At 39.7% G+C, this 17,947-nt stretch overlaps 1 protein-coding gene across 2 annotated transcripts; it reads left to right on the top strand.

Moving 5' to 3' along the window:
- Positions 1-5,640: 5,640 nt before the first annotated feature.
- Positions 5,641-16,802, top strand: asrgl1 (asparaginase and isoaspartyl peptidase 1). 2 transcript variants are annotated; one of them, XM_063491977.1, is made up of 7 exons: positions 5,641-5,709; positions 10,747-10,979; positions 11,427-11,569; positions 11,868-12,022; positions 12,561-12,682; positions 14,726-14,836; positions 15,558-16,802. In XM_063491977.1, the coding sequence occupies exons 2-7, from the start codon at positions 10,784-10,786 to the stop codon at positions 15,761-15,763; spliced, it is 933 nt and encodes a 310-aa protein (XP_063348047.1). In that variant the 5' UTR covers positions 5,641-5,709; positions 10,747-10,783; the 3' UTR covers positions 15,764-16,802. The 2 variants fall into 2 exon arrangements, with proteins under 2 accessions (XP_063348047.1, XP_063348046.1); XM_063491976.1 differs by lacking the exon at positions 5,641-5,709 and adding an exon at positions 8,850-10,488.
- The last annotated feature ends 1,145 nt before the right edge of the window (positions 16,803-17,947 follow it).

Raw genomic sequence — 17,947 nt, 5'->3', positions numbered from 1 at the left:
ATGTTGAACTTTATTTTGTTCATAAGGTTAATTATTAGAGTTGCCAACCGTCCCCTAAAAAACGGAATCGTCTTGTATTCAGAGAAAATATTTCGCGTTTCATACTGAGGTGAAAAGAAACACAGTTTGTCCGGTACTTCAGCTACAATGAAAAAGACACAAAGCTGGAGTTATTCTGCGTCTTTACGCTGTCAGCTGTCTCTTCTTCTCTCATTCTCTCCCCCTCCCTCTCCTGTTTCTACTTCAATCATTAAACTGATCAATGATCAGCTGATCGGCTTTGCTCTCTTGTTTGTTTATCGCCCACTTTGCGCCAGAAAGAAGAAACCAGAGGAGGTTGCGCTAAACAACAGCAGCACGTTTAAGCTTGATCAGCTGTTGTTAGAATTTATTTAATATTAATTTCTAGTATCAGCTGATGTTTGCTGGAGCCACAGCTGTGAAAGCTGCTGGTCATGATATCGGTTTGGTTATCTGGTGAGAGGGAAACATGAAGATGAAACCAGGAGATGTCCTTACTGAATCATCAGAGCTGAACAGGTGATGGAGAAACAGGTTTACCTTTAGGTGACATGAATGAGTTGAAGGGAAGTTATGAACTGTTTCTGAGAGACAAATAACACCAGGATCCTTTTCTAAGTAGCTGACAGCTGGTAACTGTGCAGGGGCGGGTCTAGCAAAGTTTTGCCAGGGGGCCAGGTAGGGCATTACCAGGGAGAGGGGGGCACAAAGAAATACTTTTCTTTCTTATTCTCATTTAAAATATCTAGCTTTTAAAAAATAATTATCTGAGTCTTACAACAAACGATTGATAGATTGATGCATATATACCATCAAAACAGTGTACATCACTGTCACAACAGTGTTTGTTTTTCATTCAAAGGCTTTATGCTTTTTCCTATAATGGTGGGCCAGTCTCTAGTCAAAATGCCCGGGACGATTTTTTGTCCCAGTCCAGCCCTGTATGCAGCTCATCTGCAGTCTGGTGTTACCTACATCTTCCTATTCAGAAGGCAGAATTTCCGAGTTCTGAGTACAATCGAAAGCACCACGACTGCAGTTTTTGTGTTGGATGTAAAAAGCGCACATGACGCTGTGACGTAGGCTAGAATCATGGCGGCAGTCAACGACGGTCCAGGCGTGGGATTTCTCTCGTGGAAATATGCACATTATCTTTTCCTTTCTATTGGTAGGTGGCACAGTGCACTTGTGGCAAGTAAGCAAGAAGACTGGCAATCTTGCTGGGTATCCAGTTACGGAAGCAACACATTAACGAGAGAATTCTGAGTAAAACCAAAGTTACTTTCCCTAGTAACTAGTTACTTTGAAAGTAACGAGTAACTTGAAGTAACTGAGTTACTTTTGATAGAAGTAACTAGTAATGTAACTAAGTTACTAATTTAAAGTAACTTACCCAACACTGCACACGAGACACCAAAAACATCCCCGCCTTAGCCTAAAGTGACTATCAAATAATGTTTTTGTAAATTATTGTTGGAGACTAACTGTATAGTTTATCCAGCCACACCTGTCTCACATAAAACTCTGAGTTTAATGTAGTACGGTTACATTGAGGGCTGGACCCTCACTGAGTGGAAACCTCTGTCAGGTTTTAAGTGCTTAAAAATGTCTTTAGTCTTTGTTGTATGTAAAAGAAAACAAGAAGTTAATAAAAACACAGAAAATTATTATTTTCTTTTTAGACTTTGAAGACACCACAATATTTTTGAGTGTAACACTGCAAATGTATCATGTTTAACATGATGACAGAGCATTTCAAAATAACCTATTCAGGTCCTGAAGCTGTTTGACCAATGTGTCATTTTTTTTTACAGAATACGATTATTTCTTATTATTATCAGCGAGACCTGATTTAAAAATATAAGCCAACATCGATTGAATTCAGCTTCAGCATTAACACATTTAGCTCATAATAACAAATATTAGTTAGTCTTGTTTCCACACTCCACACGTTAGATCCACAGGACACACCTTCTAATAGCACCTTATCAATATCTAGGCCGTCATCTTTTGGACTTTAAAGTAAAAGCCCTTTGGATTTTCCTTTTTGAGTTAGTCTTTCAATAACTTCAGAATTCTGTTAAAAAGAACATTCCTGTTTCCACAGGCTGATTGCAATCTATAGAAAAGTTAACACCCTCACAGGGGTATTATGTCAATGTCAAGTCAATCTGATATTTAATTTCAAAGTAAAAGCCCACACTTCAGCATGGATAATGCAATAATTTAAACACAACATACTATAGCAATGAAAATCATTTTCCTCTTTTTGTATATTGTTACTGTGTTGGTCTTCCAGTTCATCCAGTTTTCAGCATGGACACCCAGATAGACACCATTCTCTCATCCTGTCCTTTATCGTCCTTTATCACACATGATGGCAGTTGGTTGATAGTTCTTAAACGCTGATGGTGTTGACTTCATCAATACAGGAACCAGACAAAATATGTTCCATAACAGCAGTGTCTTCTCCTGCTTCAGAAACAGGTTGTAAATGTTACTCAAGATTAGGTGAGTCCGCAGAACCCTGTGGTTGATACCACCATAACCTGTAGCCTTCCTTGCCCTGGTGTAGATTCTTAAGCTGCATTTAGTAGAACCTGGCCAGAATTAATAGCTGGGGGTGTTTGTCAGGTTTAAAGCCACAAAATTTACTCAGGGAATAATCAAAGACATTAGTGATGTTTGGAGGCCAGAGTGTGGGGTGGAAGAGCCAGTAGAGTTGCAAACTGAACCAGCTGAAAAAATTGTTCACCTCATTTGCTGTCTTCAGGCTGCTGACTGACTGCCTCTCACCTTAGTCCCAGTAATTATCTTCATTCCTTTCCACACATCCTCCATGCTTTTTAACTGCCATTTGAGCTCCAGCTTTCTGTTGTATCAGTTGTTAAATTTCAGTACCTTTACCCTTAAATATGTTTGATACTCATCAGTTCTTCCCTGTCACATGACCCGAGTGCTTTTGATATTAAATATATCAGGTTTTCATTTTGAAATACAAAATCAGAATCATTTGATTATGACTGAATCAAATCATAAAAGGTGAAGTAAAATCAAGTTGAAATTGCTAGTATCTCATAATTCATGGTATTATCATTCTGAATAAAGAACCCAAACTGCATATAAAACATTTACAAAGGGAATTATTTTTAAACCCAAGACCAGAAAGACTTGACTTTGACAGTGTGCAGCTTTGAGGCATATTGTTATGGATTTAAAGTGCGATTATTCCATAAGAACAGGGATTTTCCTTTTAACAGCATTCTGAAGTCACTGCAAAGTAAGGTCACACAGACAAAGTCAAAGAGCTTTTACTCTGAAATGCAAAATCAGACTGATTTGAGATTGACATGGTACCACTGTAAGGACTTGTATGGTTGACATGAACTCAACTTACTGTGGAAACAGTATTTTTTCTTTTAACAGTGCCCTTATTTAATAATAATAAAAAAAGAAGCTCATATCCAAGCAAATTCAAAGGGGTTTTACTATGAAATGCAAAATCAGATTGACTTGATATTAACAATATGCCACCGTGAGGGTCTATAGTGTCGACATATACTGCAATTAACCTGTGGAAACAGCAATTTAGCTTTTAACAGTGTCCTCAATTCATTTGAGAAGTTGTGCATATACAGACAAATTCAAAGGGCTCTTACTTTGAAATGCACAACCAGACTTACTTGACACGTACATGGTAGCCCTGTGAGGGTGTATGCTGTTGTTCTAGAGTGAAATTAGAATTTTCCTTTTTACAGCATTCTGAAATTCTTGAAAGAGTAGCTCAGAAAGGAAAGTTCAGAGGGCTTTTACTTTGAGATCCAAAAAAGGACTGCCTTGATATTGGCAAAAGTACTACTAGAGTACTAGGGTGTATCCTGTGGATCTAGCATTAAAGTGTGGAAACAACACTAACTAATATTTGTTATTATGGACTGAATGTGTTAATGTTGAAGCTGAATTCGAACGAAGTTGGCTTTTGTTTTGAAATCAGGTCTTCACATCTCTTACCGTAAAACTTAATATACACTAATATACACACTCAAAACTGAGTTGGGGCTGGCTTGACACCAGTTTTATGCTCCCTTCTCTTCAGTAGGGCTAGCTAGATGCTGAAACACTGCAACTTACGGACACCTGCAGTTGTTCCAGGGACATGAGTGAAGTTAGCTTCTAGTGTCAAACATTTGCGCTACGTTTGTGCTGGTTTGTGCCGCTATCATTTTAAAGATACTAATAAAGGTTTCTAGAGGTCATCCAAGGTCAACCAGTGCCCCAACAATACCCAAATCAAACAAAATTGATGTCATGCATTTGTGCTACATTTGTGCTGCAAAAATTTTCATTTGTGCTGCTTTTGTTTTAAAGAATTTATTAGTGAAAGTTTAAAGATCAAAAGGTCAATCACCACAACCTTTTCACAAAGGGGCTTGTTGACCTTGGATGACCTCTAAAAACTTTAAATAATATCTTTAAAATGATAGCGGCACTAAACAAAAAATTTTGCAGCACAAACGTAGCACAACTGACTGAGACCAATTTTGTTTGATTTGAAACAGGTGGGTGGGGGGCAACTTCACTCTGGTGTTATGGCAAAAACAACAACAAAAAAACCCCACATCCCCACCTTTAACCCGTGACTTTGGCACACGTCGTCTCTTTTTATGCAACATGATTCATAAAGGAACAGAATTTCCTTTCATGTGTTATTGTTTAGGCTCGAATTGGTTTGATGTTTAAAGCCTCAAAGTGAGGAAATAATAACTCGACCCAAATCCATTAAAGCAAAAATAATGAGCCCATTTTTAAAATGTAAATACTAGAAGTACAGATATTGTTTTTTTTTAAAAATGGCTTTAGTTGGGATGGTGGCACAGTTGCCTCAGAGCAAGAAAGTCCTGAGTTTGATTTCACCACCTGGCCGGGACCTTTCTGTGTGGTGTTTTCATGTTCTCCCCGTGCTGCGTGGGTTCTGTCCTCGTACTCCAGGTTCCTCCTACAGTCCCATGTGGACTGAATTTTAATTCAACATGTTTATGCGATTTTACTAATTTTGAACTTCCATTATCTGTTTGCATGTCTGCATGTATTAGGGTGACTGTAAACTATCTGCAGGGTTACAGAATGCCTTAGAACATTAAAAGATAACCTGTACATTTGGGCATATCTTTTATAAAAGATTATATAGAGACAAAATTTCAAAAATATACAGTCTTCCATTCAGCATGGTCAGTTTGGCACAGAGAGCTAGCAGAGTGTTAAAATTGCCCGGTACAGGTGTAGATTATCTGAACTGAGTCCTCATGGGCTGCAGTAAGTAAGCCACAATATAAAAGGAAATCAGTCAAGTTTGATTTCATAATAAAAACAAATCTGTATTAACAGACTTGGAATAAATTCAAAAAAGCACCACTCCAGTTTGTACCTTAAATAAATAATAGCATAGTATAATTAAAATAGGCTAACAATCGTATAGACCAGATTTTTTATCAACATGTTCCCATTTGCAAATTTCACCTTTGTCGTGTGCTGCCATAATGTAAACACAAATATTGTTGGTCTAGTTTAAGGAGTCATTGTTTATTATTTTGAAAGCGTCAATTTCGTATACCGGAAGTACTCCTGCTTCTTCTGGACTTGATATTTTAAGGTGCAGACGCGTGTGTGTTTGGATCTGTGTCCTGCGTGGTAAGTCAGCATATGTTTTTATGCTTACTTTCACGTTTTTCATACGTTGGCGGTGAAAAACCCGCGTGTCCGGTAGCGCGACGGAATAGTGAGGATTAGTTCGAGTGCACCGAGAATGATTTTCAGATTAGAATTTAAGATATGTTGAATTTTATATACCATGAAGCTTGCTGGTTTGCTGTTACACTGTTAGACAAACTGACCCTCTTTACCTTCGCTTTTCAGTTACCATATTTCGGTAACTAAATATTCAAATATTCCCTGTAACTAGAGCAGAGCGGGGTGCCTTCGTTACGGAGTCGCGTAAACAGGGCATTGTCACATGACCCATGTGCGCCCTCAGATAGTTCAGGTATTAAGCCAGCAATTCGAGTGTGTAAATTGTACTTTAAAAATGCAGGATAGATATTCAAATAAATATTCCCCTTTCGCCCCGCCTCTGTCCTTCAAGCTCGGGTTCTCTACCAGAGACCTGGAAGCTTGAGGCTCCTGCGCAGTCTCTGCTGTTCCTAAGTACGTCGGAGTAACAAAATACGGAAATATGATAATGAAGCCCCGATTCTCCACTTCGTTAACTATCGTGGTCTTGTGAACAGCGTCGGCGTGGTGACCTATATTTGTTTGCCGGTTTTGCGGTCGCCTCGCGCATGAGAATATTACCAGGTAAACTCGAGAAAGTTTTGAGTATTTTATTGGTCGAGAGCAATAAGAATGACGGACTGTGTTTAAACGAACCTCACAAGTGTCACAGACGAAATATTCAGTGTTTATTTCCAGTTTTGTTGGTAGCAGCTCCTGAAAACCAAGTGTAACACACATCAGGCCTGGACTGGGACAAAAAAATCGGCCCGGGCATTTTGACTAGAGACCGGCCCACCAGGTATTATAGGAAAAGCCATAAAGCCTTTGAATATATATACATATATATGTATGTGTGTACGTGTGTGTGTGTGTGTGTGTGTGTGTACACACACACACACACACACACACACACACACACACACACACATATAGATAGATATATATACATATACACATATAGATAGATATATATACATATACACATATAGATAGATATACAGGTCCTTCTCAAAGAATTAGCATATTGTGATACATTATTTCCTGTAATGTACTGATAAACATTAGAATTTCATATATTTTAGATTCATTACACACAACTGAAGTAGTTCAAGCCTTTCATTGTTTTAATATTGATGATTTTGGCATACATAACTCATGAAAACCCAAAATTCCTGTCTCAAATAATTAGCATATCATGAAAAGGTTCTCTAAACAAGCTATTAACCTAACCATCTGAATCAACAAATTAACTCTAAACACCTGCAAAAGATTCCTGAGGCTTTTAAAAACTCCCAGCCTGGTTCATTACTCAAAACCGCAATCATGGGTAAGACTGCCGACCTGACTGCTGTCCAGAAGGCCATCATTGACGCCCTCAAGCAAGAGGGTAAGACACAGAAAGACATTTCTGAATGAATAGGCTGTTTGCAGAGTGCTGTATCAAGGCACCTCAGTGGGAAGGCTGTGGGAAGGAAAAAGTGTGGCAGAAAACATTGCACAACGAGAAGAGGTGACCGGACCCTGAGGAAGATTGTGGAGAAGGACCGATTCCAGACCTTGGGGGACCTGCGGAAGCAGTGGACTGAGTCTGGAGTAGAAACATCCAGAGCCACCGTGTACAGGCGTGTGCAGGAAATGGGCTACAGGTGCCGCATTCCCCAGGTCAAGCCACTTTTGAACCAGAAACAGCGGCAGAAGCGCCTGACCTGGGCTACAGAAAAGCAGCACTGGACTGTTGCTCAGTGGTCCAAAGTACTTTTTTTCGGATGAAAGCAACTTTTGCATGTCATTCGGAAATCAAGGTGCCAGAGTCTGGAGGAAGACTGGGGAGAGGGAAATGCCAAAATGCCTGAAGTCCAGTGTCAAGTACCCACAGTCAGTGATGGTCTGGGGTGCCATGTCAGCTGCTGGTGTTGGTCCACTGTGTTTTATCAAGGGCAGGGTCAATGCAGCTAGCTATCAGGAGATTTTGGAGCACTTCATGCTTCCATCTGCTGAAAAGCTTTATGGAGATGAAGATTTCATTTTACAGCACGACCTGGCACCTGCTCACAGTGCCAAAACCACTGGTAAATGGTTTACTGACCATGGTATTACTGTGCTCAATTGGCCTGCCAACTCTTCTGACCTGAACCCCATAGAGAATCTGTGGGATATTGTGAAGAGAAAGTTGAGAGACGCAAGACCCAACACTGGATGAGTTTAAGGCCGCTATCGAAGCATCCTGGGCCTCCATAACACCTCAGCAGTGCCACAGGCTGATTGCCTCCATGCCACGCCGCACTGAAGCAGTCATTTCTGCAAAAGGATTCCCGACCAAGTATTGAGTGCATAACTGAACATAATTATTTGAAGGTTGACTTTTTTTGTATTAAAAACACTTTTCTTTTATTGGTCTGATGAAATATGCGTCATTTCAGATTAACGCTGACAGCACTAGTGGGAACACAATGAATATGACTGCACATTTACTCCGACATCATCCTAGTGCAAAGACAAGTGGAAGCAGACAAAAACAACAAGCACGCATGCTACAAACTTTACCCGAGTCATTTAGACAGCCGTTTGCACATGATTCTCCTTATGGGGACCTGATATGTTTAATATGCTGCTGAGAGTATACCCCAGAAGAAGCGTATAGTATAGCTTTTATTTTGGAAAGAGCCATTTCTCTGTAATAAACTCTCTTTTCCAAAGATGAGGGACAATACAATTTACAATTAAATTCTTTAAAAATCATGCAATGTGATGCAAAAAGTGTTTTATTGAAAGTTTCTTTGTGATTGAAATGTGAATCCAGAGTTTCATTTCCCAGTGAAACATTTAAAAATATATCTCTTTGTATGTTCTGCTTACATGTGCACATTAAATGGTGTTGAGCAATAGTTTTCCAGCCTTTCTGAAATGTGAAATGTGAATCCAGAGTTTCATTTCCCAATGAAACATTTAAAAATATATATCTTTGTATGTTCTGCTTACATGTGCACATTACATTGCTCAACCTTTTCCAGCCTTTCTGAAAGTCTTGAAAAGTTTTCCTTTGGGTAAACTACTCTTTCACTCTAAAAAAGGTCGATTAGGTTTATCTGGACGTAGCGTTTTTAGTTCACTCATCCCAGTGACTTCTTCAGTCTCAGCTGACTGCAGGCTTTCCCAATCTTATAAAGGTTTTTATAAGGTTAGGATTTGGGGATTTACTTACCTGGATGACTGAGCATGCATCAGGATACTCTTTCACTCATTTTCAGTCCAGTCGTTGTACCTGACCATTTTTTTGTTTGTTGAGCCACTTAACACTTCTGAACACGTTCACATTCAAGCAGTATTCTGATCCTGATTAAAAAAGGTGACTGCCTGACAGAATCCATTTTAAACTGCACCAAAATTAGTGCTGTCAGCGTTAATCTCGTTAAAATGACGTTTATGCCATAACCGCATTTAAGGCTGTGCGATATGACCAAAATCTCATATCCTGATATAAGACATCTATCGTCCCGATAACGATATAAATCACAAAAATGTAACTTTTTTTTGGTAAATTCTGTGAATCTCGGGCAGCTCGACTTGCGTGAAGTGTTTCCAGCTGGGTGTCATGTACCTGGAGTCGAGTGGTTTAACTGATGCATGAAACTATACATTTTTAGACATAAGTTGTAACGGTCGCCGTTTTCTTTGTGAGTATTTATTACACGGCGTGCTGCGGGGAAAAGCCTGTTCTAACGTTTGAGTCTAAGGTTTATTTTTTAGCACCTGACGGCTCTTTTTTGCTTCTCATCTGTAAACACTCTGGATACTCTTTCACGTGATTCAGCCTATTTTGAAAAGTCTCAACAGGATCTTGAGCTTTATTGTGAAAGGTTTATGTGGAAAATAAATAAGCGGACATGCGATGGTTTTACCGTAACGACAACGCATAAAAACAGGCGCTTGTCCGTCTGCAGTGTGGTTATATTAAATATAAGAGAAAGAGAGAACTTTAAGGAACTAATATGGCCACTACAGTGACCATCAAAACGATGAAAAAATATTGCCGTAAACAGTTTATTTTGCGACACCACTAAACAAACGATAGCGTAAAATGAAACGATAGATGTTTTTATATCATCCGATATATATCGTTATATCGAACAGCCCTATCGAATAATGGATCGAATCAATATGGGACCTTTTGAATCGAATCGATTCTAGAAATCAGTGATGATACCCAGCCCAATAACAAGCTAACACGTTGACGCCGTGCAGCCCCACGCAGGGGCGTCTGAGCTAACTGGCTAACGGAGAGTTGCCGTGTTAATGCGGTTATGGCATTAACGTCATTTTAACGAGATTAACGCTGATAGCACTAACCAAAACACAATCTCCCCCCCCCCCCAAATTTAGTTGACTCTGCAATGAAAGCTGAGTTCAACAGGCTTAAAATCCTATTTTTTGCACCAAAATGGGGGATTCCCATAGAACTGGCATATGCTGGCATAAAAAACAAAACAAGAAAACAACCTCGCTGTTAAAGAGAAGCTCTTGACCAAAACATGCAAATGATTAACCAGTTGGACGTTTCTGAGTTTCTGGAGCTTGACCCCACCCAAACCATTCACCTTCCGGTCAGCAAACGCTTTTACTTGCACAACACACCCATTTGTTCTCATTTCTCTGCTCATCGAACTCTGTCAGAGTTACCTGGGGATCTGCCACATTTAGGTATAATTTTTTTTTGTTTTGTTTTGTTTATTTCTGTTTGTTTCGTAACAGAAGTCCAGACTATTTGTGCTTTTTTTTTTTTTTTTATCATAGGTATAATACATCCGTTAAGCAGTGTTTGTGCTCCAGTCTTATTTTGTAAAAAGACATGTTGGCTTTTTTATACCTGTTGCTTAACATAACCCGTGTGTGTGTGTGTGTGTGTGTGTGTGTGTGTGTGTGTGTGTGTGTGTTAAAAATATCTGTTTGTGCTGAAAGATTCACCAGATATTATTTGAGTGACACTTCTTGCCAGATGACTGACCTCTTGCCAGTGGTGGTGGTGCATGGAGGGGCAGGGTTTGTCCCAAAGGAGCGGTCGGAACTGTCCATTTCAGGGGTTTGTGCAGCAGTGCGGACGGGGTACGCTATCCTCAAGGGAGGGGGCAGCAGCATGGATGCTGTGGTGCAGACTGTGATCCAGTTGGAGAATAACCCTGCCTTCAATGCAGGTAATGGAGAAACTCAGAGTTTTATTAAATATTGTCACTTACTATATATATATATATTACTATGAACAGAGAGAAATGAATATATTACCTTTTTTGTTTTTTTGGACACTGAGATGGTGTAAGAAAATTGTAAATATTGGATTGCACAAGGAATCAAATTCAAATGGTTAAAAAAAAAAACACTGCACAAAAAAAATATGACCAATATACCACACAAATTTTTCTTAATTATTTGATTTTATATATTTCACTGATGTTGTGGTATCTCTTTTGTGAAAGTAAAGCAGTCAATAAGAATTTGTTGGGATGAGACGAAACAAACAGTTTAACTGTTGAGTAAACCTGCTGCGTGTAGCCCTGATCACCTAAGAAACACCAACAGGCCATATGTCACTGCAGGACACTAAAGATTCTTGGGGCTGCATCATTTCTCAAATCATATTTTAGGCTGTGGGTCAGTGCTGAACATCAAAGGAGAGGTGGAGATGGACGCTATCGTGATGGATGGCAAAACACTGGCAAGCGGAGCAGTGTCCGCAGTACGCAACATAGCTAACCCCATCCAGCTAGCAAGACTTGTTATGGACAAGGTATGCATGTTTCTCCTGACTGAACTGCAGGAACTGTGTGGAGACCACTGTGGATTTTTATCTGAAAACACATGATGGATGCGTACAGCACCTTTCTGCCTTCATCAGCACCTTTATCTATCAATGTAGCTAAAGGTGCCGATTACAGCCTGTTTACAGCTGTAGCTATGATTCCTTCTTCTGATAAGAACAAAATTCTATATGCTTGAACTGAAACTGTTAGTATAGTCTGGAGGAAGCACAGTATTTCAAATGTGCTCTGTAACTGTTTATAGTGTGAACTTTGATCTTTGCTCAGACCAGTCACGCGTGTCTGACAGCCAAAGGTGCTAATCAGTTTGCTCGATCCATGGGGATCGAGGAGGTCCCCCAGGAGTCCCTCATCACTGAGTATTCCCGCATGCGCTGGAGGAAGAACCTTGCACCTGATGCCAACCCTGTGGAGTGCCAAATGTGAGACATAACAGTTTTAAGCTCGCTAGCATTATTTATTTTTTTTTTTTAAAGTAATATCCAGAAATGAAATGAACCGTTGTAGTATGTAACCGATCAATAGACATCTCTGCCGTGCACGCACTGATCCATAAGCTCACTGTGTTGCATAATGTGGACCCTGACTTCCTTCACTCACGTCTCTTAGTGTAGATAAAGGGAGGAAGTGAGTCTTTGCAGGACTTACACAAACCCAGAAAGATGTTATCTCACTTTGAATTTTAAAAAAGACTCAATATTTGGCAACTAATTGGGTAAATTAACAGCGGGTCAGCAAAATGATTGGGTACTTAAAAAACAAACATAGAGAAGCAGAGCTTTTCCAGTCCTTTTTACCAGTCGCAGAAAACTGCATAGACGTTGGTGTTGAGCAGTTAAACAAGAATACCTAATGAAGTGGCCGCTGAGTGTATTTGACAGACGGAGAGGAAAAAGCAAAACAGAACAAAATAAAACTAGAGCTCTCAGACATGTTCTGCTGCTCTGCTCACTTTTGTAGGGGGAAGACAGGCACGGTTGGTGCAGTAGCAGTTGACTTAGAGGGCAACGTAGCCTGTGCGACTTCCACTGGTGGGATGCTGAACAAGATGGAAGGTCGGGTGGGTGACACCCCCATCATAGGTCAGTTCACACCCGTCTGGTAATTATTTACATACAGTTGTAATTGTTTTTGTGTCTTCGCTGAGCTTTTAACCTATGGCCAGTCTTAAATGAATAGTTATTTAGTGAACAATGGGAGTGTGGTTAATATTTGATTCAATTCTAGGTTACCTAAGAATGTTTTGTTAGACTATACAGCAGGAAAAAAACCTCTGACCTAAATTGTATTTAAACATAGGTGTATGCTGTGATATCAGTGGCTAAATCCTAGTCTAGTTTGGTAAACGGCAGCAACTTGCTTTTGGTAGTTGCGTCAATCCCGTCTAATCTGTCACTATCGATAAATGAGTGACAGGAGTGTGAAATCAGTCTGTGGACTGATTTCAGATATTTTTTGAAACAAATGCTTGAATTAATAAAAAAAGAAAAAGAAAAAAAAAGACTGTCTGCAAAATGTCCAAAACTAGTGCAGAACATTTGATTAAAGAGATAAATGTGCAGCAGTGGACTGCTTTGAATTCACTTATTTCATTCATTTGATTACAACAACCAAAAGTCTGAATCACAACAGTGTTGCTGCCTGCTGTGGTTCAGTTCAAGCAAATTTAAGGGAAAGCCTTAGTCTTCCATCTAGTGAAATAAATGTGTAACTGCATCCATGTGCAGATGAGGCTTTAAAAAATGTTTGTAATAACAACATCTTCAACATTTCATAGCAGAGCCTCTTTATTGACAGTATTAAATGTCCTAATGCTGTTTCAAGAACATACAAGGTGGCATGTAGATAGACTGTGTATAAAAGACAGATGTATTCAGTCTGACACCCATGTGTCTAAGTGGCTTGCTCAATGACTTGGACATTGCATTTAGTGTTTCAACTGCGACAATGTTGCACAAACAGCCATAATATTTGCCAAATAATTACATTCAAATGTTCCAAAAGGCACCAAAACCGCAAACTCGGTGGGGAGATCAGGCTCAAATGAATGTAAGTAAGGTTGTGGCATAAACTGTATGTTACATCAGCAACAAACAATTTCAACAAGTTTACCCTCATAAAAGGCTAAGCTTGCACAATCTATTGGTGAAGAATTGTTCAGGTGTTCAAGAAGTGGTCATGGTATCTATAAAAAGTCACTTTCCTATTAATCAAACATCAGAACAGATATTAATGGAAAGAATTAGGCATGAACCTTCAATACCAAAGCTCTGATAACACAATAGTACTTGTTTTTGTTTTGTTTTTTAAGTACCATAGCTAGTGTAGGCAGCATATGCACTGAGTAGGGTTATCAATTTTATTCAAGTCAGTTTCATTTGTATAATCCCAAATCACAACAACAGTTCATATTGTAAGGTAAAGACCCTGCGATAATACAGAGAAAACCCCAACAATCAGAAGAACCCTATGAGCGAGGACTTGGTAATAGTGGAAAGAAAAATCTTCCTTTTAACAGGAAGAAACTTCTAGCAGAACCAGGCTAAGGAAGGGGCGGCTATCTGCGGTTTGGGGTGAGTGGAGGGAGATGGCACACACAGAATCTATACTCCGATACTAATCTATGCAAACAATTACAAATGAGATATTTCTCTGCAATAGTGTTGATACAAGCAATGCCATCTGCACCTTCTCCAGCTGTTTCACACAGCGTTCATAGCCCCTCCCCTCACTAGCAGCAGAACACGTGAACAGCGGTACATGAAACGTGGTCAAGTATCTTGAAGTCTACCTCCCTGGTCCTTATAAGGCATTTTGGGAGGTCAGTAAAGCTCCTGTTTCAACAACATTAAAATATTAAACAGTCATCATAAATGTTATGATGCTCGGCTGGTGCACATAATAACATTAGCCGTTCAATTATTAGAAATGTGACTACACAACAGCAGCATCAGCCATCTGTCAATTTATCATTAAAGAAGCGGCTAAAATCTGTTCTCCCAGGGCTGCCTCTTGCTGTTGCCAGTGTTTTCATAAAGCTTCCAAACCTGCTTATAGCTGCAGTAAGATCCAGAGAACACCTCAGTAAGCTGTGCAGGACGGCTGAAATATTTTGTCTTTGTCAGGGTCTGGAGGCTATGCTGACAACCAGTCAGGAGCAGTGTCCACCACAGGCCACGGTGAGACCATCATGAAGATTACACTGGCCAGACTCATCCTGTTCCACATGGAGCAAGGTAACACACACACACACACACACACTTGTTTTCATATCTTAGTGAATACATCTCATTGACATAATGCTTTCCCTAGCCACTCACCCTGACCCTAACCATCAAAAATGAATGCCTAACCCTAACCATAACCTAATTGTAACCCAGACACTTAAACCACACTTTGAGCTTAAAAAATGCCTTCAGACTTGTAGGGAAGGGCATTTTGTCCCCGTGAGTGACTGTTGGTCCCCAAAAATATAGTAGCATGCAATTTTCTGTCCTCACAAAGATGTCTAAACATGTGTATACACACACACACACACACACACACACACAAATCTGAGACACTGTGGCTGAGGGAGTTGAGAGCCAGCTGCGAGGTTGGTAACACTTTGCCACACACAGCTTCAGCTCTCATATTTGATTTATTTGCATCCAGAAAAAAACTAAAACTCCTCAGAGGAGCCGCGACTAAGCCTTTTTACCCATGGGACTGGCACGCACTGCTTCTGGGGTCCTGAAATCTATTTGGACCTAGGTTTTTGTTATTTTTTCCTCGATTTGCCCTTCACTATAGCAGTATACCAATTATCCCAGTAAAGCTCGTCTTCTTTTCTTCCTGTAACCGTTTGAGTTTTGACTTTAGCACAAATGCTAACTGTAACAATGAGCCTGTCTCCGGACTGTTAAATTAAAACAAAAAGAGTTAAAGTGCTGTTTCTTGTGTCTCCTCTTTTGTCAGGTCGGTCGGTAGAAGATGCCAGTGACTTGGGCCTGGCCTGTATGCAGTCCAGACTTGGGGGGCTAGGCGGGGTAGTGACAGTGGATCCTCAGGGCCACTGGGCTGCCCGCTTCAGCAGCAAATATATGTCGTGGGCTGCAGCCCAGAGGGATATTATGCACTATGGCCTGTACACTGGAGAACACTTCACCCAAAGCATCAACTGATGGATGTTGTTGTTCTCTTTTTTTAACTATCATTTTAAGGGAGAATTTGATACTACTTGGACAACAAAAGAAATTCAGTACAAGTTTATCCAGGTGCTAAGATAGATGGTCATTGTGTATTTGATTAAAACACAAAGCTATAACACAAAGTGTTTTTATCTGCAAAGGCTTACAGAGCCTATGAATTCTAGGCTGGAACTAATTTCAGATTACACTCTTAAAGCTCCTGATCTTTAATGCAATCTTAACATTGCCTTAGTGCTTGTATGTTAGCAATCACCAATCACATCAGGCCTAGCAAGGGCATTATTTAGGATAAATGATATTAAGCAATAAGTTCAAAATCACCAGTAAGTCATGTGTAAATGATTGTTTTTGGCAGTATTGTACCAGGGCCATGAACAGTTTTTTTTATTGTATGTTCATTAAGTTGAGGTTTCAAGTGAGTCTGTGCAGGAAGCAAAGTGGACACGAGTCCTGCAGGTCCTGTACAGGACTTAAGAACTCCAAGCCATTCATTTGATCTCATTTCTTAAGAGTGAAATTACAGAGTTGTTTAAATTTCTTGATTTTTCGTGAGATTTTTTTTAAATGAATGTAATTTTGAATGTTTGAATGGCAATCACTGCAAAATCAATCGGAAACTGAAAATGTGGTGTGGGGTGGAGACTTTAAATAAACTGAATCGTTTGTGATTATTTGTGAATGTGATCTTCAGATGTTTTATTTTTACTGTTTTTGTGTTAATGTGATGCCAGTGTAAATTACTGAACTAGTTTATAACCTCTTCAACTTCCACTAATCTGCTCTTTGATGACGTTGTGCAATCAAGTATTGTGAACATTTTATAGAGAACTGCTGCCTTGCTGCTTTATGTGTGTCTCAGGGTCCACCTTGTGACTGCAGCAGTGTTAAATGTGCTGGGGGATGAACTGACCCAGTGTCTGTGAAGAGCTGCTGATCAGATAATGATTGTTAATACTGATGCTTTGTGTTAGAAAAACACTGAAGATGACAATAAATGCCTTTAATCCCTGAACAGAGTGTGTTTTATGCTTTGTTTACTCATAAACTCAGTGTGTAGAGGAGCGCTCATGTGTTAAGCACGAACTCTATTTGTTTCCTCCACTAGATGGTGCTGTTTCAATACAGAGTAACAGAAGAGGACGGAGCCAGCTTCTGTAGAGATTCTCGAGCTGTAAGACCGTTTTTTTTCTTTTGCTTTCTGCCAGAAGAGAGAAAATATCCAGATTCACGGGAATTTACAACGTCTGAGTAACAGGATGTTAGAGTGGAGACTTGTTATTTTTATACTATGTGAGTGAAGTTGGCCCCCCCACCTTCTTCAAATCCAACAAAGGTGGTATCAAACGTTTGTGCTACGTTTGTGCTGCAAAAATTTTCGTTTGTGCTGCTATCATTTTAAAGATATTCAAGAAAATTTCTAGAGGTCATCAGAGGTCAACCAGCCCCCCCCCCCCCCACATTAATGGAATCAAACAAAACTGGTGTCAATCAGCTGTGCTACGTTTGTGCTGGATTGTGCTGCTAAAATTGTCGTTTGTGCTGCTTCTGTTTTAAAGATATTAATGAAAATGTAAAGGTCCAAAAGGTCAACCAGCCCCCCCACATTACCCAAATCAAACAAATTTGATGTCAAACGTTTGTGCTACGTTTGTGCTGGTTTGTGCTGCAAAAATTTTCCTTTGTGCTGCTATCATTTTAAAGATATTAATAAAAAATTCTAGAGGTCATCAGAGGTCAACCAGCCCCCCCACATTAATGGAATCAAACAAAACTGGTATCATTCAACTGTGCTACGTTTGTGCTGGTTTGTGCTGCTAAAATTGTCGTTTGTGCTGCTTCTGTTTTAAAGATATTAACGAAAATGTAAAGGTCAAAAGGTCAACCAGCCCCCCCACATTACCCAAATCAAAGAAAAATGATGTCAAACATTTGTGCTACGTTTGTGCTGCAAAAATTTTTGTTTGTGCTGCTATCATTTCAAAAATATTAATAAAATAATGTCTTGATGCGTGCTCAATCATCCAGGTAAGTAAATTCCAAAAGGTTGATTCTGTTCATCCGGACATTTTCAGTGGGAGAAACGTTTTGTCACTCATCCAAGTGACTTCTTCAGTCTCAGCTGACTGCAGGTTTCCCCAACCTTATAAACAGTACATT

The sequence above is a fragment of the Pelmatolapia mariae genome, linkage group LG13 (assembly GCF_036321145.2).
Source record: "Pelmatolapia mariae isolate MD_Pm_ZW linkage group LG13, Pm_UMD_F_2, whole genome shotgun sequence".
Lineage (NCBI taxonomy): Eukaryota > Metazoa > Chordata > Actinopteri > Cichliformes > Cichlidae > Pelmatolapia > Pelmatolapia mariae.
This window is presented reverse-complemented; position numbering and strand designations above follow the sequence as displayed.